Consider the following 24,599-nt stretch of genomic DNA (forward strand, 5'->3'; position numbering starts at 1 on the left):
AGCTATATATATTTTCAACTCATTGTAAATGTATTTTTAACTTATTAATTTCAAAAATATAATACATGATGTATAATGATATGTATAATGTAATGTAAATATAATACTATTTATATGTACAGAAAGAAAGACAGAAACACAGCAAGATAGAAATAGGCAAGCAAACAGAGTGTGGTATAATGGATAGAGGGCCAATCTTGGAATCAGAAAGCGTATTTTATGGGAAATTAAATTAGATGTATCTCTGTTCTGTGTTTAAAAGCAGAATGTTTCAAGAAACTAAATAGTACTTGCCTGCATGAGTTGCATGGAAATTTCATAAATCTCTCTATTGGTATCAGAGGCCTTGAATAGAACAAGGTTTAATAAAGTCACTATGTCGAAGGGATAGTTCCTGAAAAATAAATAATCCAATTTTATAAGCCAGTATAGCTGATAACTTTAAAAAAATCATTAATTAGTTTCATAAAAATTCTATGTGGCCTATTAAAAGTATATTAATTTTATTCATATTTACCAATACCATTTCCATCATGTTAGCTACCCCTGCCTCATTCTGTTACTGTTCATATTGCCAGATGTGAACACAAAAACATCCCTTTCTGTTTCCAAATCTGGTATGGTACAAAGTAAATATACTTGAATTCTTCCATAAACACATTTGCATAGAAAACCAAAAAATAAGACAGCAACAGTATGTTGTTTCTTGGCAGTTCACTGCTTGATACAAATTATACATAGTGTACTTGGGCATATCTTTAATTACAAGACTGTTACAGGAATACTTACATAGAATTTAAAAATTATTAAATGCATTATTTCTTGCTATGCAATACTAGTTTAAAGATGATTGCTATTTGATGTGTATATTTTCTAACATTTGCTGTTTTCTAGAGTGGAAAATGGGTCACTCCTCACACTGGGGATTAAGGTGGCCAACTAGTGAATGGCATCTTTGTAAATGTAGAATGACTGACATTCCCCTCAAGTCTAACCTCAGAGTGCTGTGGTTAGCCTGGGGGTATAAACATTCCATACCTGTTCTCTTTCCTGTTATTTTCTTTTTGATTTAGGACCAACTTCCAGTAGTAATTATAATGTCTAAGAAATTCCATTTTTAAAAGAATTTTTTTTGAAAGGTACAAGCCCACTACAAATACATTCCTATCAGAAAGAAAGTTTAAGAAAAGATGAGAATGAGGGCTGGAAAAGCACTGATATGAAAAATGATTCCTATGCAGGACCATTTCTTTAAAAATCATCAGTGCATGAAGTTGTCTCTATAAAGGCAATTTCTCATTTAATACATTTAAGGGACTTTTATAATTTTTGAGAGAATTTCTTGAGATGCCCAAATATATTCCCTTTTACTGCTAACCTAGTTTGGGATTCTTAGAAATTGGGGGATTTTGAAACACCATTTTACTCATGTTGACAGATGAATGGACATAAGGTAGTGACTATATTCTAAAGCGGCCCCAGTGCTGGATCTGGGCCATTTAGTGGCCAAGGACCAAAGAAGCATGGGCAAGGGCATATCTGAACAAAAAAGGGGTCTGTAGAAGAGGACATAAAGATACTCTTCCCTTGAGATAAAGGAACACTAGTTTCTGATTGACAGGATGTTGGGCCAATATTTAAACAGCGAGGGTGCAAGGAATTTTATTGCATGACCTCAAACCCAAACTACTAGACCCCTTATAAATCAAGACCCCAGTCTAGTATAAAGCTCCAACATAAATTAAAAAATAAAACAAAGACATAGTTAGTTATATATGTTGAAGGATTAAAGGAAAAACCTATGGATACCAAAGTATCAAATGCAGTGACAAAAAAAAATTGCCATCCCCAGAAAATAATAACTGGTAAGTGACCCAGTAGCCAAATAAAACCTGTGTCTCCATAATCAGGAAGTTCTGTCCCATGATGCAGGTTACAGCTCATTCATGCCTACCCATTTTTTGGGACTCTTATCCACTTCCTTCCTTAAGTCTGTCACAGAGGTCCACTTTGGTGAGCTACTGAGAGGAAATATGGATACCATTGTTCAGGTCCTAGACAGCCCTATAAAAGTCACTGAATCTCAATATGTCTTAATTTCTGTAAAATGAAAAAATCCTTCCCCCCCCAAAAAAAAATAACATACCATCACTAACTGATCACATAACTCATCTCAATTAGAACACATGAATAAGGACTGAAGAATAAAGGGGCAGTATATATAAATAATGCCTCTCTATAAACTCAATCTTCCTATTAGAAGACTGTGCTAACATGTATGTAATTATAATAATGTCTTGACTCTCCATGCTTTTTTTTTTTTTAAACTTACCAAACTACATTCATCACTACTCACTGTACCCATTGCACCTACTCTTAAAGACTTGTTCTCAATCTCCTCTCAACATCTCCAGGCTAAAAGAACTCTCCTTGTGGTTTTGGGTGCAGGTATATAGTTCACATAGCATTTTCCATAGAAATTAAATTCCAGTCACAAAATAAAGCCTGAGTCTAACAAACTTATTTTAAGCCCACTGTCTCAATTAATTATCTAAGTATCAGCCCCATTCTAATTCACACAGCCATAAAGAGTAATGAATAAACTTTTAAAAAGTGGTCTGAGAAATAATCTTTTCCTTCACAGAGGAAGAGATCTAAAATGAAAGACTATAACTTAAGATCAATGTCAAATAATTAAATATGATTTAGTTCTATTTAGAAATGGCTATAATCATTAATTTTGACTATTCTTTATCCACTTGTGTGTGTGTGTGTGTGTGTGTGTGTGTGTGTGTGTGTGTGTGTGTGAAAGAGAGAGAGAGACAGAGACAGATATACACAGAGAGAGAATGAGAGAGACAGAGAAGGGGAGGGAAGGAGTGTATTGAGCTTCAGGATTACTAGGAATACTGTTACTAGAAGACCCTTCTCAAAACAAAAGGTACAAAAGGAGATATGGAGTTGAAAACTGTATTATCACAGCTAATAAATACAAAGATTTATGGAAAAAAACACATTTATTTCCATATAAAGACTTGAAGTTCTTTTCTAAAACTAAAGGGAGATATACTAAACTTGAATAAATCATTAAAAAGTATACTACTACCTTATTTTAAGTTAATAACTAACAATTTACTATTGAATAAAAGATTTACATATACCTATAGGACACATCAAATAAATCCAAAATATAAAATTTGCATTTGTAAGAAAAGGAAACTGAAGAATGACTGTTTGTTTTACAAAAACAATGTCATTTTATATTTATTTTACAAAAATAATGCTACTTTGTTAAAGAATTCATTATGAGTACCAGCATGGCATAAAGTGGTTAAAGAGCTGACCCCAGAGTCAGGAAAATCTGGCTTCAAATTCTACCCCAGAATTATCTTGTCTGGCTGACATATTGCTTATTTTTCTCAGGGCAATTCTCTCAGACAATGGTTTTCCCCCTAGAATCTACAGACTTCAGTAAATTTGAGAGGGGAATCACGAACTTGGATGGGAAAACAATAAAATTTTTACTTTGACTAAACTCTAACTGAAAGTCAACTTTTTCTTTAATGACCAATTTATAAAAAAAAACACACAATTTTTCACTTTGAGATAAGGTCCATAGCTTCACCAGATTGCCAAAGATTTCCATAAGACACAAAAAAGTTAAGAACTTTTGACCTATGCCTATAGGTTGCAGACCTACATGGAGCTCTTGAATAGAATAAGATTACAGGTGTGATCTCCTTTTTTTTTTTTTTTTTAAATTAAACAGATTTAATGTTTCTCTGGTATTTAAAATATATTTTAATCTTCATCTAAGTTTTCAGGAACATCTATTATTGCGGAAAATGAGACCATGGTTTTATTGCTTTACATTATAGTGGTTCTCAAACTTTTGTTTTCAGTATCTTTATCCTATTAAAAATTATTGAGGATCTCTCCAAAGCGTTTTTGTTTATCTGGATTATATTTATAGACATTTACTATATTGGAAATAGAAACTATTTTTGAATTTGTAGACCCTCTAAAAGGGTTTCAGAGATCCCCAGGATTCTCTAGACCATACTCTGAGAACCACTGCAAAGTTTACAATATAAACTTACTGAAGGAATAGAAAACATTTATTGCATATTTATTATGTACTAAATGCTGTATTAAGTGCTTAGGATACAATTACAACAGTAAAATAGTCTTTGTCCCCTCAAGGGGACACAATTATAAGGTGGTGGTGGTTGGGGGAGGGAGTTACAAAGGATCAATAACTCTTTAATAGCTTAATCTTTAGAGTTTCAACATTTGTGAATAATTTTACACACCAAGTTCTTTCCCAGCTCTAAATTTGGGGTCATGTCATTTCATTGGATGCTCACAACAATGAGATAGGGTGGAAATTATTATTTCTATCTTACAGGTGAGAGAACAAAGCTCAAGAAAATTAACCAATTATTCCAAAAGGTCACTGATGGAAGCATTAGAGCTGAGACATAAACTCAGGTTGTTAGACCTCAAGTCCTGGTCTCTTTCTCCTACAATGAGATGAAGATGTTTCATCTTCAATGAAGATGTCCTTATAAAAAGCGTTTTTAGTCTATGGTCTGGGTTAGGTACCATGAATGATTACACAAGCAACTAATTAGTCAATAAGCATTTATTAAGCACCTACTATATACCAGGCACACATACACACACACACACACACACACACACACACACACACACACACACACACACAATATTATCTTTCCTTATCTAATGTCATAAGGCAGGCTAAGAAAAAAATAGAAAGAAAATCCTACTACTGAAAATCTCCAATTTATCTTGTAGAAATCTTATCTGTTCAGAGCTGTGCTGTCTCCCTGACCAGACTATGAACACATTGAGAGCAGGGCTTATCTTCTGTCTTTCTTAGCATAGTAGCTAGTATATAGTAGGTATTTAGTAAATGCTTACTGAATGTAAAAAATTTGATTTAATACAGTTTTTAAAAGATTAGAAACCTAAATTGCCAAAAGCACCAACTTCCCTCCCTCTCTCTCCCAAATACTTTAAACTCTGATTGTGATTTCTGATGAGTTATTTTTGTTGAACTTATAACATATACTGCTAAAACCATGTATCCTTTTTTGCATTCCTACAAGAAAAATACCTGGATCTTCTCAAAGGAATGCAATATGTTATTTTATGGGGTATCTGGCTAAAGGATTAAATGTGCTTAGGACAGTTCACACTAAGTTCACAGTGGATGAATATTAACAAGTTTTTTTTTTTTTTTTTTTAGTCAGAGAAAAGTGAATTAAGTCAGAGAAGACAAGCCAGTTTTTCAGTTCCCAGGTAAAAATGTTAACGTAGCCAGAAACATAAAAATATGGTTATCAAAGAGTTGCAAGATAAGCAAAACACAGGCAAAGAAAACTGTCAAAATCTTCTGGGAATTTTTATGATGATTAATTTTCCTTAATCATGTTTTCGCTTTTACATTTTCTTAAACAAAAGGAAACGCAATTTTAAGGAAAAAACTGGGCTATTTAAAAAAGTTCTTTTGCAGTTGTTTTTACTGAGAACAAAAAACTGAATAGAAAGTTCCATGATCAGTAGTTTTTAAAAATCAAAGCATGAGATTCCTATAACTAAATATATATAGATATATATACATATATATATTATATTGTTTTTATTGACAGGAAATGTCATAGTTGGTTTCTTACAATGACTCTAGGCTTAACTTTTTCTATATGATTAGAATTAGATACTTTATAAAAATGATTTTAACACTGGACCTAAACTGATTGGAATTAAAGACTGATAGACTTACTGACTCAGTCCAATAAATCAATACTGCTGCTTAAAATGCATTATTTAATGAAAAATGAAAATAATTATGTCAGATTTTTTTTTGCTCTGGATTCTTACCCTTTAAGATATTCTGGGTTATCTTGCATTCTCATTAATTATTTTTGTTTTGCTTAGATAATTTCAGTTATTAAAAGCTCTCAATGACCTATATCATTAAGAGCAGTTCTAATCCCACTTCTCTGTGATGAATATCTACATCTATATCATCTACACCTATATCTATATCTAGGTCTATATTTATATCATTACATTTATACCTTTATCTATATTATTGATATTTATATCATCTATATCTACATTTATACCTATACCTGTATCAATATTAACATATATCATCTTTATCTATATCTATAGCTATACCTATGTCTGTATATATGGGCAGCCAGGTGCACAGTGGATACAGTGACAGGTTTAAAGTTAGGAAAATTGATTTTCCTAAGTTCAAATCTGGCCTCAAGCTCTTATTAGCTGTGGGACTCTAGGCAAGCCACTTAACTGTGTTTACCTCAGTTTCCTTGTCTGTAAAATGAACTACAGAAGTAAGTAGCACACCACTCTAATGTCTCTGTCAAGAAAACCCCAAATAGGATCATAAAAAGTGAGACACAACAGAATACAACTTACCAACGACAACAACATGTCCATATCTACATACCTGCTTCCACAAACAGTGGCTATGGCTTTGAAACACCCAGAAGCAAGCTGATAGGAGCCTGTGTAGCACCGGTCAATAGCCCAGTTGAAGAGATTTATTTGGTCAGGATTTAGTTCCAATAACAAAACAACAACTTCACAGCCAAGCTGGTGGACCTGAAGATAAATAAGACAACATTTATTGACATGTCTACTCTTAAGTCTCATATAGTGTAGGTACTTAATAAATATTTGGTTTCATTGAATTATTCCTGTTTAGAGAAAAAATGTTCCATTATATGCATCATGTCTATGATGAAGCAAGGAATGTTCTAGGCAAAGTGGAGGAAGCAATAGAGCAACTTTAAAGGTTCTCATCATGTGTTTTAATTCAATTTTCATTTGCATATCTTTGCATGTCGAGTACAATTTTTTAAAATAACAATAAGAAAAGATTAGAATTGAATTTGACTTTTATGCAGAGAAATATATAGGATGCATTGAATGAAATTTACTCTATTTTTTACACTCTGAAAATACACAGAAGTAGTATGATTACAGATATGATCTATAATTTCATTGATAAAGTAAACTTTCAGACTCTTCCTTCTTGCTTCCAAAGGATTAGAAATACCTATCCATTTCGTTTTCTGGCTTCTAAGATTAATTTTCTGAGATTACTATAAAATCTCAGAAGAAAATGACATGTCAGTGACAAAATGCTGGTGGTGGCAGTAATGGGGAAGACAAATGAGATACCAAGGTGCCAAGCTAATTTTGCCTTCTGTTCTTCACCTCAGCCCACTATTAGCCTCTTGTCTATTTAATATTAGTCTTTTACACTTTAGCATGAATATATCTGAACGCCGTGTGTGTGTGTGTGTGTGTGTGTGTGTGTGTGTGTGTGTGTGTGTGTGAATGGGAAGCAGTAGATCATCTCTTCTATAAGATCTAGAAACTATTTTGCTTGAATACTGAGCTCTTTTTCTTCTCCTATACTATTATCCTGAATCTTCATTATCCCCTAATCTGGGTCTCTTTTCTTTCTTTCCATCCTTTTGGCAAGAGGGTCCATGAAATTTTGATTATTCTATTTAGACCATTGATTAAGCAACTGTTTTAAAATAAACGGTATCTCTGTTAATGCATTTGTTTGTGTCTGGTTAGGCAATTAAGTATGTGTTAAAGGAGAGATTAATTAGCTTATGAAAAGGAAAAAATGTAAATATTGCTGACATTTATAGATACTAACAAAGAAAAAAGAAAACTTGTTAAACTTTGGTTTGCTAAATTACCATACAGCACAATAATCTTTAGGCATATCATCAAATATTTTATCACATGTATAGGTAGATTAATTTTATTGTAAATTCTATTTGATTACAACACTAAGCTATGCTCAAATGTGATTGTAGCTCATGTAGCATGACTATACTTTGAGCTTAAAACATTGGAGGGAATATTGTTCATTAGTTTGATTACAAAGTATTATCTATAAGCAGGTCTTTTTCATTATTTGAAAACAAAAATGATAATATTTAGGGTCCTTCCTTTTTATTAGAATCTCTAATTATTATTAAAAATGATGAATTAATCTAAAAATAATGAAAATATTAAATGAAGGTTGCAGAAATACTTCCAAACATAATAAAATTGATTTCTATATGTTTGTTCAAAACAGATCTAGAAACTATAACTTGTAGCCTTCATTTTTCCTTCAATTAACAAATCTAAAATTTTTAAAATTTTTTGCCTCCAACTAATGCCTATCTACTTGTCATTTTGTCTTTGTTAGCAATGGCTATGAGGGAGAAAGAAATGAAGGTCATTTTGCTTATTCGTAAGGCTCTAGAAGCAGATGAGAGTGCTATGTAGGATGAAGCTCTTACAAGGGAGATCAAATCAACTTAATAAGTTTTACCTCTTGGTTGATAACCTTGACTAGGTTATCACATAACAGCAGATAAAAATTCATTGTATTTTTGTAATGCACTTGAAAATAGTGTATCATACTAAAATGATAACTAATATAGACACAGAGAGAAAAACAGTAAGCTTTCACTAAATGAAATTTCAACCCCCTAAAGTGGCTTGATGTTGGAATATAACAGAAACCACTTAAATGCCTGTGATGGGTTTGTTTTAGAAGTGATAAAAGAAAACTGCTTACAATTCTCCAGAACTTGATAGGACAAAATACAAAACAGATTTTAAAATAAAGCAGCTACTTACTCGTAAATCTTGACAAGCCAGAATGTTGTCAAGCCATTTGTATAGATAGCCATCTGGGGAAAGGCCCACATTGTCAAAAACAGGGCCACAGCACAATACTGCTGACATAGCCTAATAATAAAAAATAGAGAAAGATACCGAGGTAAGATAGAGGCTTAGTAAAGTTTTGCATATTCTTATTGAAATTTGGTTGAATCTACTAAGCCATCTTAAAAGAGAGCTTAGATGTATAATTTATGAGAGCATCTGAAGCAATATAATTATCTTAAAACATTCCTTAGTTAATCCAACTATCAAATGTCAGACCCTAAATTTTAGCCCTTTAATAAAAACAATCCATTTGTTTAAAGAATATATATATTTTTGTGGTTTTAACTAAGACTTAGTGAGGGAGTAAGACATTCCAAATTTAATGATTATTTCTTGGCAATTTAAAGAAAATGGACTTTGACTAAACAATTTACAATCAATGGATTCTGGAAATCAGAGGAACTTCTGGGGGAGCAGATCAGTAGTATATGAACTCTCAGGGGAGGAAACTCCCTCTACTAATGTAGGCCAATCATAGTTCTTCACTTTAAAGTTTAATGAGGACAACCTCAGGATCACACAGTCGGTGTATGTCAGAGAGAGGATCTGAACATAAGTTTTCCTGACTCGAAAGCTAAGTTATTGAGATCCAGTATAATATACCATTTCTTTATAAGTAGAATATGAGTTTTAAAATTTTGTTTGGATAATGAATAGCCACTGTAGAAAAGAAAAATATTTGATATTTATTTAGAAAAACTGATGAAGTGTTAAAGTTGGGCATGTATATAATATATATTTATATACACATATGTAAATATGTATACATCTTTATGTATATGCACCTTTAACTACACATGCATATCCACACATACAATACAAACATACATATTATGTTTCTGATGTTTCCTCATGGTCTAGAGAGGACCCTGAATGGGGTAAAACTACTAGAATGCATTATCAGACTGGAAAGACTTCAAATATAGGCCCAAGGATCATCCTGAGGACCAGCTCAGATAAGTTCTCAGAATCTCATCTTCAGAAAGGTGTATATTAGGTCATGAAATTTTTGACAATAAACAACTCAAGAAATAGTCAACTGAGAAATGATGGGGTGTGCATGGTGGAAGGTATCCCCTCATTGGTATAATCCTGGATTTTCAAAAATATAAACCTATATCTTATAAATATTTTCCTAGCAAAGTTCTTGAGCTTTTAAAAAAAAATGAGACCGCAACATTTCACAACAAGGAAAAGAGAACTACCTACCTTTAACGCACAATACTGGTATCTTGTAATCTGGTGATTTCTATCACTGTAACGGTCCAGAGGTGTGAACATAATGCTGAAAGGTCCTGCCCACTGGCTAAACAAGATGAAGAGATGGTGCCTCAAACTTTGCTGGGGGAAGAGAAATCTTCTGTGGTGAACTGGGGAATGAAACAGTGCAGTCTGAGCCCTCATAGTACATATATTTCATGTTTTAGAAAAGTAAAGAAACATAGCAAATAAAAAATGTCTTTAGCTTATACAACATTCTATAATATTAAACAAAACTGTTCAAAGATGTAGGTGTTCTTTTCTCTTACTTTTGTATGTAATTTCCCTTAATGCCCAAGGTAGTGAGAGATAATACTAAAATTAAAAAAAAAAAAAACTGGTCCTTCAGATGTTTTTTAGACTCTGCTTGTTACCTGCTCTACTGCTGTGCCTTTAAGACTTCTGAATCTTTCAACTTATTTCATCTCTGAATTTTCTTTTACATGTTGTTTTCTCTAATTAGAATGTGATCTCCTTGAAAGCAGGGACTTTCTCAATTTTTCTATTTATAGTTTGGCAGACAATAAGTGCCTAAGAAATGTTTTTTTTTTCATTCATTTATTTCTAAACCTCTTTTCTTCCTTCTATGTGGAGCATTTTTTTACTTATGATGGGCTCTAAGGAACTGTTAAATGAAATTTCATGAATTGCCTATTCTAAATAAATAGGTTGTAACTACTGGAAGTAAATTTTGAGTCTGAACCAAAGAGAAAAAAGGCTAAAGGAGAAAAAAACCCCTGCTTTTTGATTGCCTATAATAACATCTGTAGGCAGATATGTATTATATTTCTATTCAAAATAGCACTACTAATAATACTCCAACTATACAATGTCATTAATAACATTCCAACTTAATAATAATAGTAGTAGCTAACATTTGCATATCATCTCATAGTTTCATAGTGGACTTATATATATTAACTCTTTTGAACCTCATAATGATGCTGTTAGATGGGTAGAATATTATCATGTCCATTTTATAAATAAAAAAATTTAGCCACAGAGGATTAGAGAATCTCTGAGTTGGAAAGGACCTCCAAAGCCAGTTAGTTCAATACACATCTAATAATTCCTTTTATCATTCTGTTCATCTTGGTTATCTCTAGTCTTTATTTGAAAATCTCCATGGACTGGGACATACTTGAAGCAGTCATGTTGCTTTTGGACAACTCTAATTAGAATACCAATTGTAAGGAAGCTTTTCCTTACATCAAACTCAAATCTGTTTCTCTCCAGCTTCTATCCATTGTTTCTTATTCTGGGTCCAGGCAGACCAAAATGTATTTTCTTTAAATGGCAGACCGGCAAATTTTTCGTGGCAGTCACATATCAAATCCTGTGTCTTCTCTTCTCTAGACTGATAATCACTAGTTCCATTCTATCAGCAAGATCTCTAGTCCCCTCACTATCTTAGTTATGCTCCTCTAAACAGGTTTCAATTTTTCAGTGTCCATAAGTTGAGAACCCAGAAGGAGCTAGAGGATACACTGGATAAAGTACTAGGCCTGAAGTCAGAAGACCTAAGTTCAAATCCCACCTCTCACACTTAAGTAACTGGGCAAATCACTTAACCAGTTTGCCTCAGTTTTTTCAAATGTAAAATGGGGATAACAATAGTACCTATTTTCCAGGTTGTTGTGAGGGACAAATGAGTATTATTTTTAAAAGTGCTTAGCACATTGCCTGACGCATAGGTGCTTCATAATAGACACTTGATAAAGCCAGCCAGCTTTCCTTCCTTCCTTCTTTCCTTCTTTCTTTCCTTCCTTCCTTCCTGCCTTCCTTCCTTCCTTCTAATACAAAACTCCAGATATGGTCTGACTGGAGCCAAATTCAGCAGAATTGCTACTCTCTTGTTCTGCACATTGAACTATTTTTAATGCATCCCAAGACAGCATTACCTTTGCTGATTTCCATGTTATGCTAGTTAGCTCATATTATTCATATTAAATTTTCAATCGCCTAAAATTATCAGAAGTTATTATCTTGCCACACCTTTATCAAATTGTAATCTGGAGGTTGACTTTTTGAAGTCAAATGTAAACTTTACATTTATCCCCCATCAAATTTAGTCTACTGTTATAGTTTATACTAAGATTTTTGATTCTGACTCTATTATCACATCACATTAGACTTTGTGTCAAATGCACATTGGACAAGTTATGTATACCTCATCCAAGTCATTGATAAAAACATGGATGAACCCAAGGCAAGACCAGAGCTCTTTACTACTCTTTTATTCCAAATTGACATTAATAATACTTTTAAGTACTTAAGAATAATAAGTAACCCATTAATAAATGTTAAGTGCTCTTTGGTACTGGCTATTCAACCAGATGTTTACTATATTTAGTGACTTGTACAAGGTCACATAGCTAGGAAGTGACCGAGCCAGGACTTCAACCCATACCTTCTGCCTTAAAATCTAATGTTCTTTCAATTACATACATTAAAGCTGTGTCTGCATGGCACCAAAACAGTGAATCCTAAAGTGAAACTTTTAGCCAAGGACTGGTTGTATATAAACTATGACAACTCCCCCCATATGCCCCCTGTTTTTACTCCCCTCCAAAAAAACCCTTCTACCACCTTGACTGATTTTTTTCATTGATGTGACTACTTTATTTGTATTTTTTGTTGAACTGACTGTCTTTTTTAAACCTGAGTCTTCTTGTTCAGTTTGGATTTCTTTTATAGTCATTTGATCTGACAGAGAATTTTGCTTAACCATATAACAATAATCAAAATGTAGAACTTCTTAAAATATAAAACAGAAACTATGGCTTTTTTGTCAACTATGCTTATTGGCTAGAAACTGACTGCAAGAATTTTGCTGAAATGACATTAAGACATTATCTCAATAAGAACAAGATAAAAACTAAACTAAACATAACACACAGCCTCTCCAAAGGCTTTCTTTGAATGAGTTCCTTCCTATCGAAATCACACAAGTTCTTTATTTCAGATGGGAACCAAAACAAAGGACAGAAATAACAAGAAAAACACAAAGTCAAATTGATTCACTATTGTTCTCTCTCCAACTCTGTCTTCAATTGCTGCAATCTGTTCTTGTTGGCACTTCCGAATGTCCAAAAATAAATAAAACACTCTCATCCATCCCTGAGCTACACAGAGGCAAAAGAGGGTAAAAATGTTTCAAGTACACAGTGCAACACATGTTGGTTTATCACTTTACCTGGAACACACTGAATTAAGTTGGCTATCATTGCACTGAAATGGGCTCGGATGTCTTTGAGAATTTCAACCTCCTTATCATTTTCAGCCTCGAGCAGCATTCGAGTCAAGTCAACATATTCCAAGAACAAAGCTCCGAGTGCTAGTGTGTCTCTCTCTAAAGCTCCATTGGTGCTAGAATGAAGGAGAATTGAAGCTTTCAGTCAAGTTCTTATCAGGGAAATAAATTCTGCAGTGAAGTTCAACCATTGACCTTAACAAGTCTGTTGCCCTTCCCAGGATACAAACACCCCCTTTCCCAGTCTTAGAAACATGCAGGGGAACAGTGAAAAATGAGATCACAAAATGGGAAAGACAACTGCTCAGGGCAATCATGACCTTACCTGTCACTTATCACACCTGCATCTGCAAGAAGCTCAAAGATTCTCAGCAGCTGGAGCCTTAGTAAATCCCGCCTTTCTCGACGTTTCTTGTTCTGTTTTAGAGGAGATCACATACCTCATGAACACATTCAAAAGCATATTCAAAATATAGCCTTCGAAAACCAAATGTATTAAAGAAGGGCAGCCATAATAATAATCCAGTCATGCTCATTTTTCTAAATCTAAAAAGTAATGTGCATTTATTTTTCTGCCTACTTAATCTTAATGGAAAATATTTTCTATAATAAGGCCATTAGAGATGGGAGATAATGGAGCTCATGTAATATTTCCCTAATAAATATTTATAAAACAGAAATGTTAAAACTTAATTGGTCTCATTTGCAAGATGGAGACTGATTTTTTTTGGGGGATTACTACATATTTTTCTTAACTAGATCTGTAATATAATGAGGAAGAATTTTTCAGATGAGTTTTCTCTACCAGTGCAGACTGACCCCTTATTTGCATCTTATAATGTTGTATTTCCCACTCTGTTCTCTCCTCTGAAAAACATAAACACATAGGGCGCTTCAGTCCCAAACCTGAAAGCCTCAATTCAATGAACAATGAAACAATTTATTATTCATATTATTGAAATATATTGCTTTACTAATTTTAGGGCATATGATTTTTGAGAACAGAAATTATGTCACAATGGGTGTTCATTGAATGTTGAGAAACTTCTTTACCTCATAAAAGAAACAGAAATAAAAAATGGTGAGGTTCATTGCTGATGTCAAGTCTATGTACATCTGTTTTTAAAGGCTGACTTCACTGCATTTCACTTTACAAAAGTATCTAAAGCAAACCAAAGCACTGATCATTTAAACTTACTTCAGGTCTTCGCTCTAATGCTTCTTTCATTAATGGATGGAGTTCTTCTACCAATTCTCTGAAGAAAAAAAACAAAAACCAAAAAAACAAAACAAAACAAAACAAAAACAACATCCGTCACTATGAATAATAAAGGTGATCGTGTTGTAAAACAGGGGCAATGATAATTGCCCTACTTCTTTATGGGGTTCTTGTGGCAAAAATTATATATGCATTAAAGGAGAGGGACTGGAAAAATTATGTCAATGGCATAGAGAACTCCTAGGAAAGAGATGCCCTTTACCAATACAGTGTAGCACCTTTCCTGAGACTTCTATTCTTAGAGAATTGTCCAGGAATAACAATTGGTCTACTCACAGATTTGCCCAGGATCTCATAGCCAGTATGTGTTATGGAAAGCAACTGAGTCAGGTCTTCCTGGCTTTCAGGCAAGCTCCATATATTAATTAAGACATTTTGTCTCAAAAATATTAAAGGTGATAATGAATCTATCAAAATAATTATTATGATTATGACTACTGGAAACAAGTTCATTTTCCAATACCTGCTTTTTTTCTATATTTGATTTTTCTTAAAAAAATCTCTCAGATCTTATCCTTCTTCATTTCTTAATTAGACATCAAGTTCTTTGAAGGTTAGGCCCCAGTAAGGCAGTCAGTTAATTTGTTGTTGTTTTTTATTCATTCAGTCATGGGGCTAATCTATGATCCCATTAGGGTTTTCTTGGCAAAGATACTAGAGTGATTTGACATATCCTTCTTTAGACCACTTCAAAGATAGGGAAACAAAGGCCAACAAGATTAAGCAACTCATCCAACAGCTACACATCTACTCAGTATCTGGGATTGGATTTGAATTCAGATCTTCCTGACTCCAGTCTCAGCACTCTATCCACTGGGCCACCTAGTCGCTCTTTACATAGTGCTACTTGTCAGTTATGATTAACATATTTCATTAGCTCTTAAGTCATAACCTAATGAATTTTGAATCAAAAAGAAAAATAAATTGGGTTTAGATTTAAATGCACTGAGATTTTAAGAGATTTTACCAAAACTAAAGAATTTGATATCCACTGTGTCACCTAGCTATCTCATAGTAAGTAAATAAGCATTCTTTATTAAGCAGTCACTCTATGTCTGGTACAGTGCTAGATAAAGAAGATACAAAGGAAAAACCAACAATACCCCAACTCCACTCTCGGGGAGTTCACATCTAATAGGAGAGACAATATTCAGTGACTAGAGGCATTCAAAGTATTTTCAGAGTTAAGGCCTCCTGGCATGTTCATTAGGAACTAGGTCCACCTCATGGCATTATAATAAAGCTTTGGCCCCTTGACTGGAAAAAAGAAAGACTTAAGGCCTCTTGCAGAAGGTGCTGAATCTTGAAGGAGTCGGAGAAACTGAGGTTGAAATGAGGGGGACAAAGTGCTCCAGGAGTGAGGGCATGCAGATGGGAGAGAGCCCATGGGAGGGGGAGGGCAGCAGCCATGGGACCAATGCAGCCAGATCTCAGAGTAAGTGCAGGCTAGAAAGAAGTATATGAAAGGCATGAAGAGTTAGGTTGTGAAGAGCTTCATAAGCCGTGTGTATATGTGTGTGTGTGTGTGTGTGTGTGTGTGTGTGTGTGTGTGTGTGTGTGAAAGAGAGAGAGAGTTGCATTTCCAAGACTGTTTCAATAACTCAGATGAGAGGTAATAAGGGCCTAAACTAGAGCAGTGACTGTATGTAATAAGATATTTTAATATTTTCTATTGCCTCTAGAATTTTTTGTGCAAAGTATAAAGTTGGTCCCAAGCTGTACTTGCTTGTTTGATTTTGAAGTGCTAGATTATTCCAATGAAGAAATACTCCATGTAACACTGACTATAGTATGGTTTAGGGGAATCTGCCTGTGGGTCTGCCATTTTAATATTATCTTTGATATTTCAATCAAGAAATTTTCTTAATTGAACTGTGAGATGGGTTATCAGAGATACCGGAATATACACCATAGGAAACACTTCTGTTTCTTACAGAGAAAAATACCTATAATATATATATTATAATACAATACTTATAACTAATCCCTAATATAACTATAACAAAATGCCTATAATAACTAAACTCTAATAAAACTATAACAAAATACCTATAATGTACCATAACATAACTATAATAACTAATGCCTAATATACTATTACCTAAAACAAAATACCCACAACATACTAAAACATAATACCTATAATAACTAATTCCTAATATAACTATAACAAAATACCTATAACATACTAAAACATAATACCTATAATAACTAATTCCTAATATAACTATAACAAAATACCTATAACATACTAAAACATAATACCTATAATAACTAATCCCTAATAACTGTAATAAAATATCCATAACCACTAAAACATAATACTTATAATAACTAATCCCTAATATAATTATAACAAAATAACAACATACTAAAACATAATACCTATAATAACTAATTCCTAATATAACTATAACAAAATACCTGTAACATACTAAAACATAATACCTATAATAACTAATTCCTAATATAACTATAACAAAATACCTATAACATACTAAAACATAATACCTATAATAACTAATTCCTAATATAACTATAACAAAATACCTATAACATACTAAAACATAATACCTATAATAACTAATCCCTAATAACTGTAATAAAATATCCATAACTACTAAAACATAATACTTATAATAACTAATCCCTAATATAATTATAACAAAATAACAACATACTAAAACATAATACCTATAATAACTAATTCCTAATATAACTATAACAAAATACCTATAATGTATTATAACATAATACTTATAACTAATACTAATATCTAAAATAACATTACTATATCATAATACTGATAATATAACAATACCATATCATATATTCTATGTGATAAACTTTCAGTTGTGATGAGTCTATTGTCCTTGAATCTCAAATTGCATTAAATTATTGAATTGTTTCCTAAAAGGTAAATTATTTCTAAATAGCAATGTGAACACAATGAAGTGATCAGAACTGGGGGTGGATAATTGTATGAATGAAAAACAAATTTTCAGACAATTATTCAGATATTTTACCTCTATTAAGCCAGATATCTGAATGTGTGGGAACTTTTGGATTTTTTAAATGTTTTAAGGGCTTTATAGATAGAACCTCAGATGGTAAATCACAGAACTTAACACACTACAATTTTCTCATTAAAAAGAATGGGGATAAAAACAATGGTCTCCTATGTTTGTTTTCCCCTACTTTGATCTGCTTCACTTAAGTAATCAGAAACCTCACTGGCAGTTCTGAAAGGCTATACCACCACTTATCAGGGAGCATCCAGTATAGTAGATAGAGCACCAGGCTTGGAGTGAGGAAAACTTGAGTTCCAATGTGTCTTTAGCCACTAACCAGCTCTGTGACTGGGCAAATCACTTAATCCCTGTATTCCTCAATTTTCTCAAATATAAAATGGGGATAATAATAGCACTTACCTCCTTAAGGTGGTTGTGAGGTTCAAATGAACTAATATTTATAAAATGCTTGGCACTGAGACTGGCATATAGTGGGTACTTAATAAATGCTCATTTAACAAAATGAAGCAATAGACTTATAGCCCATAAGACCCGCGTTCAAATACCACCTCAGAACCTTAGTAGCTTACATGACATCATACAAGTCACTTAACCTCTCTCTCTCAATCTTTGATAAAATAGAAATAATAATATAACCTAATAAACAAGGTTGTTATAAAAATCAAACAATATAATATGTGAAGCATTTTGCAAATTTTAAAAGTGCTATATAAATGTCAGCTATTATTATTTTTGTTGTGAGTTGAGGGGATTTTTAAAAATCTGTGGTTCAGATGGCTTTGAAGGTTTTCTCCCACTCTGAAATTCTATGCTTCTTTGAGATGATATGCAGTTTGAATTTTTTTATGATACTCCTCTTTACAAATGTATTGCTTTTGCAAGAGAAAGTTTGGCTATTTGGAGTATTTTATAGTCCAGTTCAGAATTTCAGAACTCTCAGGTTACTTCTTAGAGAAAAAAAGGGAAACATTTTTTCTAAAGACATATTATAAGATATTGTAAAAATAAAGGTGTAATGACTAAAAATTAAATGTGTATGAAGAAGTGCAGTAGTAAGCTAGAAAAGCTTGCTCAATCCCAAAACCAAATAAAGTCAACAGAGTAAAATCTCCAAACTCTCAGGGCCTATGCAACCATGAACGACAAATGAGATGACTTAAACAGCAAATGCAAAACAATGTATTATTAAAATATAAAAATGTCAAAATTTAAATCATATCAATTTGGGCAGTGTACCTGAAAACAAGTGAGTTTGTTCTTCCAAATCCTAGTACCAGAGACTCTGTGATTTCAATGCTTTCAAGTCTCATCAAAGGCACCAATTGTTTCAACAAAACTCCCACAGATGGGGTTCCTATAACCTAAAAAGTGTTGATTAAAAGTGAAAAAGGTAATGTGTTAACTCAAAGTGTCTTCAATTGAATGAATAAACAATTATTTAGATTTCAAAACACTGAATCATATCCCAAGGCATTACCAACACTCAAGGAATAAAAAATAAAAAAAATACAGCATGGAGGCTCCCTTCCAACTTGGGAGAGAATCTCATGGATTCTTAATGATGGTTTCCCATGAACTCAATATATAAGAAATATTCTAGCATGGTGACATTTTATTGTCAAGATCTACAAATAGCTTAACTAAAGAATATCTTAGGATAAAAGTAAATGATAAATGAAGGGAAAGGGAAATATAAGATAAAGTTCACAGGATGGAAATTTAGGGTTGTAATAAATGTATTGAGAGCCATCTACTCAAATTGCCTCAGAGCTAGGAAGAATTTGGGTTTAAACTCTGCCTTTGATATCTGTTGGCTATGTGACTCTGTAACCTTTCAGTACTCTGGGCCTGAGGTGTCAAACTGGAAAACTCCTGAAAGACTAGAAATCAGACTAAATATAAACTGAGAAATATATAACAAAATCAATAAAAATGCAATAAAACATAGATAATGTTAATTTATGGTTTTCTAAGTTACCATGAGATCCTCAAGAATCACTTTGTATTTGAGTTTGACACCTCTGGTTGCAATGCAAATGCAAAGAATGTTTTGATCTATGTTGGCAGAGGGAGTTCCTTCTTTTAAGAGTTCCCTACTTCAATGAAATCCTAAGTCCAGTACTAATCTCCATTTCTGATAAATGCAAAAGTGACAATAAGTCACTCAGTAGTCTTTTAAGAAAAATTTCTTCACACTTTTGCATGTTCATTTCTCTGCTTATCAGGTTTATGTATTGTGCATTCTTATTTATTGTGTTGGACCATAGCGCAGACCAGTGTAATTTGACAATATGTAGGATGAGACTCTGGTGCTATAGTCCCAATGACAAGTACACTGCAACTTGCCCTGTGAATCTAGACAAAAGCTCAAAAAATAATGAAACCATTCTGTGGGAGCAGGCCATGTCACCTTGTTATCGTAGCTCATGGTGCCATCTGGAGTTGTCGCCATAATTTCAGGTGTAGATGCTCGCAAATGTCCAGGGCTCATAATACTGGGTTTGGCAACTCCAAAACAAAGAATCAGGTAATTTCTCCACAAGGTAACATAGTTGTCTCCACTACTGGCAGTGCTGGTTTTCTTCGCATTAATAGGACTACTGCAGATATTTAGAAGAAAATGAAAATGAAGTCCACTTTCTTGGTTTTCAGGAATAGGAGGTATTAAATTAATAAAAATTTTAAACACTCATCTTAGTTAACGAGTCATAAATTAATGTTAATAAATCATAAATAACTGGAAAATGGAAAATAAAAGTTTTACTGAGCAAAGAGTCCTAGGTTAGTCTTCTCTGGAACTGATAAGGAATTCTAGTTAGGGACTAGTATCATGGAAAAATATATACTTACTTTGGATCCACCAAGGGCATCACCAGCTGAAGCCTGGTAAAAGCATAAGGCCAGGCATAGCTGAGTGCGGTGGGGCAGTGCTTGGGTAAATTCTCCTGCCTGAGGAAACTGAAGAGGCAAAGAACCCAGGGGTCCTTGACGGATTGGGCAAAAATCCAGACGTGGGAGGGGCTTTTGACATCATAATGGCTGTTCACCAGGACCGCATTCCATTCCACCAACCACTGCAAATCCACGTTGTGAGTCAGTGGTAATGTTGCCTGTTGGTAGAAAAAAAACCAGATTTTGTTACCAGGCTATTTCTGACTTTCAAATCCTACCCTTCCTCAAAGGCCAGCCTGAAAGCTCCCTCTTCCGAAACGTCTTTTTAGATGGCCTTAACCAGTCAAAAGGGATTACTGTCTTCTCTACATTCTGAGAGCGCTTGGTCTGGGCCAGTCTCATAGCACTTCTCATACACGGCTTGTATTCAGTGTGCATCACCTAAATAGGCGATAAATCCCTTAGGGAGAGTGCCCGACACAGCTTCTCCTATATATTAGGCATCCAGTAAAAATATCTGCTGCATGATCAAATGAACCAAATGGGTCAATGAGGCAAAATACCATTGTTTCTTATACGTTGAAGATTTTTTTTCCTGCTTTATTTTTATATAACCTTCATTTTCAAACATCTTCCTTCATAGCAAAGAATAAAAAAGGGAGGAAATAAAACACAGTTCAGTAAAACGAATCAATACATTTTCTCAATCTGATAGTATACAAAATATTCTGTATCTAGATTCCCCTGCCTTGGCAGGAAAGGAAGAAAGGTGACTTTTTTCATCTTCAGAGCCAAGCTTGGTTATGATAATTACACAGTGTTCAGTCTTGGCAAAATATCATCTTTAAATGATATAATTAATTTTCTTGAATAATATAATTATTTTTTCTTTTAAAGCACGACAAATTCTGAAAATCTACTACTCAATTTCTTAATAACCTTATATAGAGTCATGATAAGTTCTATAACACTTGATTTTCTCCCTGAATAAGTTTTATTTTTCCCATATGGCAATATTCTTTCTTTTAGCTTAGAGAAGCAATGAAGTGGAATGGCTTTTATTAATGCTGTTCCCTGGCATTTCCAAGAAAACAAGGCAGCTGATTCTCATCTGGAACTCTATTATTTTTACCCTGTGGCACCAAACCACAAAGTCAGACATTTCAAAACACCTTGGAAGATAAAGAAATTCCTAGATTTCATCATTTTCAAAGTCAGGATGTGAATGCTGAATAAAAAATAAGTGAGTCATAGATGTTCATGTTATAATCTCAATCTGGTGTTCTTTTCAAGAGACTACATTGTCTTTGGAGAAACTCCTAACAAAGTCTAAGTAGGATACTTAGATATAAAAGATCTCTTGGACTTCATGAGTTCCTACTTATGACATTATTATCCCAGTTCAAGAAGTTAATGCATAATCCCAAGTACTTTGAAGATATACTAGATCTTAATTTACATTCAGCACAATACTTATTAAATACTAATTAAAAATAGTGTAAGCTAATTAATTTAGGAATCAAACACATCAACAGATAACTTTAGATCACAGTTAATGTTCTATAGAGAAACAAAGATATTGAAAATGTTTTGGACTTTGTTTGATTTCTGCTACATTTACCATGTAAATCTTGCATATACCTATAGATCATATATACATATATAGTTATCTTCTAGTTATCTTCTGTGGACAGTTATGGAACTCTTCCTTGCCACTGTCCATCAAGTTTGCCTCTTTCAATATCTTTCCAAAGTTACCACAAATTCTAATGTTATACTTTCATCATAAAAAAAAAATTGTGAGCTATATCATGCTACTGTGCATTTGTGCAGAAAATTGAGAACTGGCTGCATATTTATTAATGTAGAAAATATATTCGGGTGGCAATCAATCAATGTCAAGCTAATAAAATATCTTGTCTTATCAAATTCTTGTTCATTGTTGTAGAAATTGTGGTTTTCAAAGAAATTAGTACTATTAATTCTGTGGTTCATGATCAAAGGACAAACTTTAGACCAGTATTAGGAAAGTTGTCCTTGTTTTTTATATGTTGGTGAAAAACCCCAAAGTTCTTCCCAATACTTTTATTTGTCTCATCAATCATTTTTTTAATGCTTTAAAATTTTTTTAGCTGAGAGGTACACTTTGGGAGCCATTTGCAAAACACAATCAAATGAATACTTACTGAATCTGAGACTGCTACATGAATAAAACTTTCAAGAACAGAAGAACTCAATTGATCCATGACATCAATCATAGGTCTGTCATCATCCTGTACAAATGACAATTACATTCCATAATAAAATAAACCCATCCTTTGCACTCCACCTTTTCTGTCTGGTTGATGGCACAGAACTATCTGGAAGATGATGATAAAGAATGTGGCTTCTAAGAGAGCTTGGTAGTTGACTCAAGAGACAAAATTTGGCTCTTTTCCCTCTTTCTTCCCCCCTCCCCCAGCAGTTTCTTAAACTTTAAATGGTGATAACTACTGGACAAAATTTGTACTTGCTGAAAAAAGATGTAGCTGACTGAATTTTATAAAACTTAATATATATTCAAGAGGATCCAAATACTCATGCTGTATGCTGTACATGAAAACATTACTTTATCATTAATTTTAAATACTTAGGACAATGACCCTAAATATAGCATATCTGAATTTCTAATCTAGAGCACATTTTCTTTAGGGCATTAGATATTACTTGTTTTTATTGAATAAGCTATTTATTAGCTCTATAGTAAGCTTTATACTAAGAGCTTATGTCCAATATGAAAGATTCATTGGTCCCTACTCTCCTAATCTCACAGAACTCTGCACTTCCCATTATGTCTCAGTAAAAAGAGCTTTGGTCTTAGAATTCAAAGTCATAAGTATGTAATAGCTTATGTCCTATATGAGAATTTACAGATCTCCCTTCTCTTAACCTCTGTAGTTGGAACTGATCTTCCCTATGATTTCACAGAACTCTGGATTTCTCTTGAGTAGGTTAGTAGAAAGTCCAGAAGTTGGGCTTTCCACTTTCCAGTTGGAAATTCTGAAGTTATAAGCAGTTCTGTGTTATCTCAGAATGGGATCAGAAAATATCAGGCAGAATAGTCGGCTGGAAAAGCTCAAGGAGAGACTATGGGAAGGAGGCTAAGAGAAGGCCTTTTTCATCCTGTCAGAAGCTCAGAATCTCAGAGAAAAGAATTCTGGCAGTCAATTTATTTAGTTCAACTTCTTTAGAGAATGTATGCTTTTTGGCACATAAGGGAGAATCAAAAAATATGGTTATTCTCCCAGAAAGGATAAAAGTGAATTATATGCAAAAACAAACCTTTTAATAAATAAGAAACTTGAGCCTTTAATGTTATTATATGGTGTTTTGGTTGTTTTCAGTCATGTCAGACTCTTCATGATCCTTTTTGGGAGAGTTTTCTTGGCAAAGATACTGGAGTGGTTTGCCATTTTCTTCTTCAGCAGATAAAGAAGGTTAAGTGATTTGCCAAGGGTATGAAGCTAGTAAATGTCTGAGGCTGGATTTGAACTTTGGTCTTCCTGCCTCCAAGTGCGATTCTGGCTGACTCAGGTATACCACTCACTATACTACCTAGCTGTCCTTTACTTACATGTTTACTAATCTTCATAAGTTCCTTAACTGTAACTTATTGAGATCTAACAAAAGAAGTAAAATAAGTTGAGACTCAGATTTAAAAGCACTGAGATTTTAAAGATTTTTACCAAAGCTGTTATGAATTTAAATATTACAGTTTTTAGTGTGACTAATATAGTTTATCACATTGATATACTTGATTTTCATTATTATTATAGATTTTATTATATATATATATATATATATATATATATATATATATATATATATATATATATATATATATATATATAAAAGATATCTGCTAATGAAGCAAGATTGTTAGCTTATACCCACGCACATACACATAATACTCATTTCTATTTATATGGAATACTAAAAGTCTTAGTGCAGTTTTTAAGTTTTAATAGATGAAAATTATGTTAAGGGACAGCCCATATATACACACATATAAACATATAGATATGTATACATATATATA

At 33.2% G+C, this 24,599-nt stretch overlaps 1 protein-coding gene across 7 annotated transcripts in view; it reads right to left on the reverse strand.

Annotated features, from left to right (window-relative positions):
- Positions 1–24,599, reverse strand: part of FRY (FRY microtubule binding protein) — a 514,411-nt gene that overhangs the window by 100,347 nt on the left and 389,465 nt on the right. For all 7 annotated transcript variants that reach the window (XM_051986496.1, XM_051986491.1, XM_051986495.1 and 4 more), the window contains 11 exons: positions 22,708–22,794; positions 20,480–20,739; positions 20,040–20,229; positions 18,866–18,990; positions 14,517–14,574; positions 13,644–13,735; positions 13,262–13,434; positions 10,015–10,175; positions 8,716–8,826; positions 6,506–6,660; positions 295–394 (listed from right to left, as the gene is read on the reverse strand). In XM_051986496.1, coding sequence (XP_051842456.1) covers positions 295–394; positions 6,506–6,660; positions 8,716–8,826; positions 10,015–10,175; positions 13,262–13,434; positions 13,644–13,735; positions 14,517–14,574; positions 18,866–18,990; positions 20,040–20,229; positions 20,480–20,739; positions 22,708–22,794 — 1,512 coding nt within the window. The remainder of the gene's footprint in view (positions 1–294; positions 395–6,505; positions 6,661–8,715; positions 8,827–10,014; positions 10,176–13,261; positions 13,435–13,643; positions 13,736–14,516; positions 14,575–18,865; positions 18,991–20,039; positions 20,230–20,479; positions 20,740–22,707; positions 22,795–24,599) is intronic.

This window comes from Antechinus flavipes, chromosome 3 (genome assembly GCF_016432865.1).
Source record: "Antechinus flavipes isolate AdamAnt ecotype Samford, QLD, Australia chromosome 3, AdamAnt_v2, whole genome shotgun sequence".
Lineage (NCBI taxonomy): Eukaryota > Metazoa > Chordata > Mammalia > Dasyuromorphia > Dasyuridae > Antechinus > Antechinus flavipes.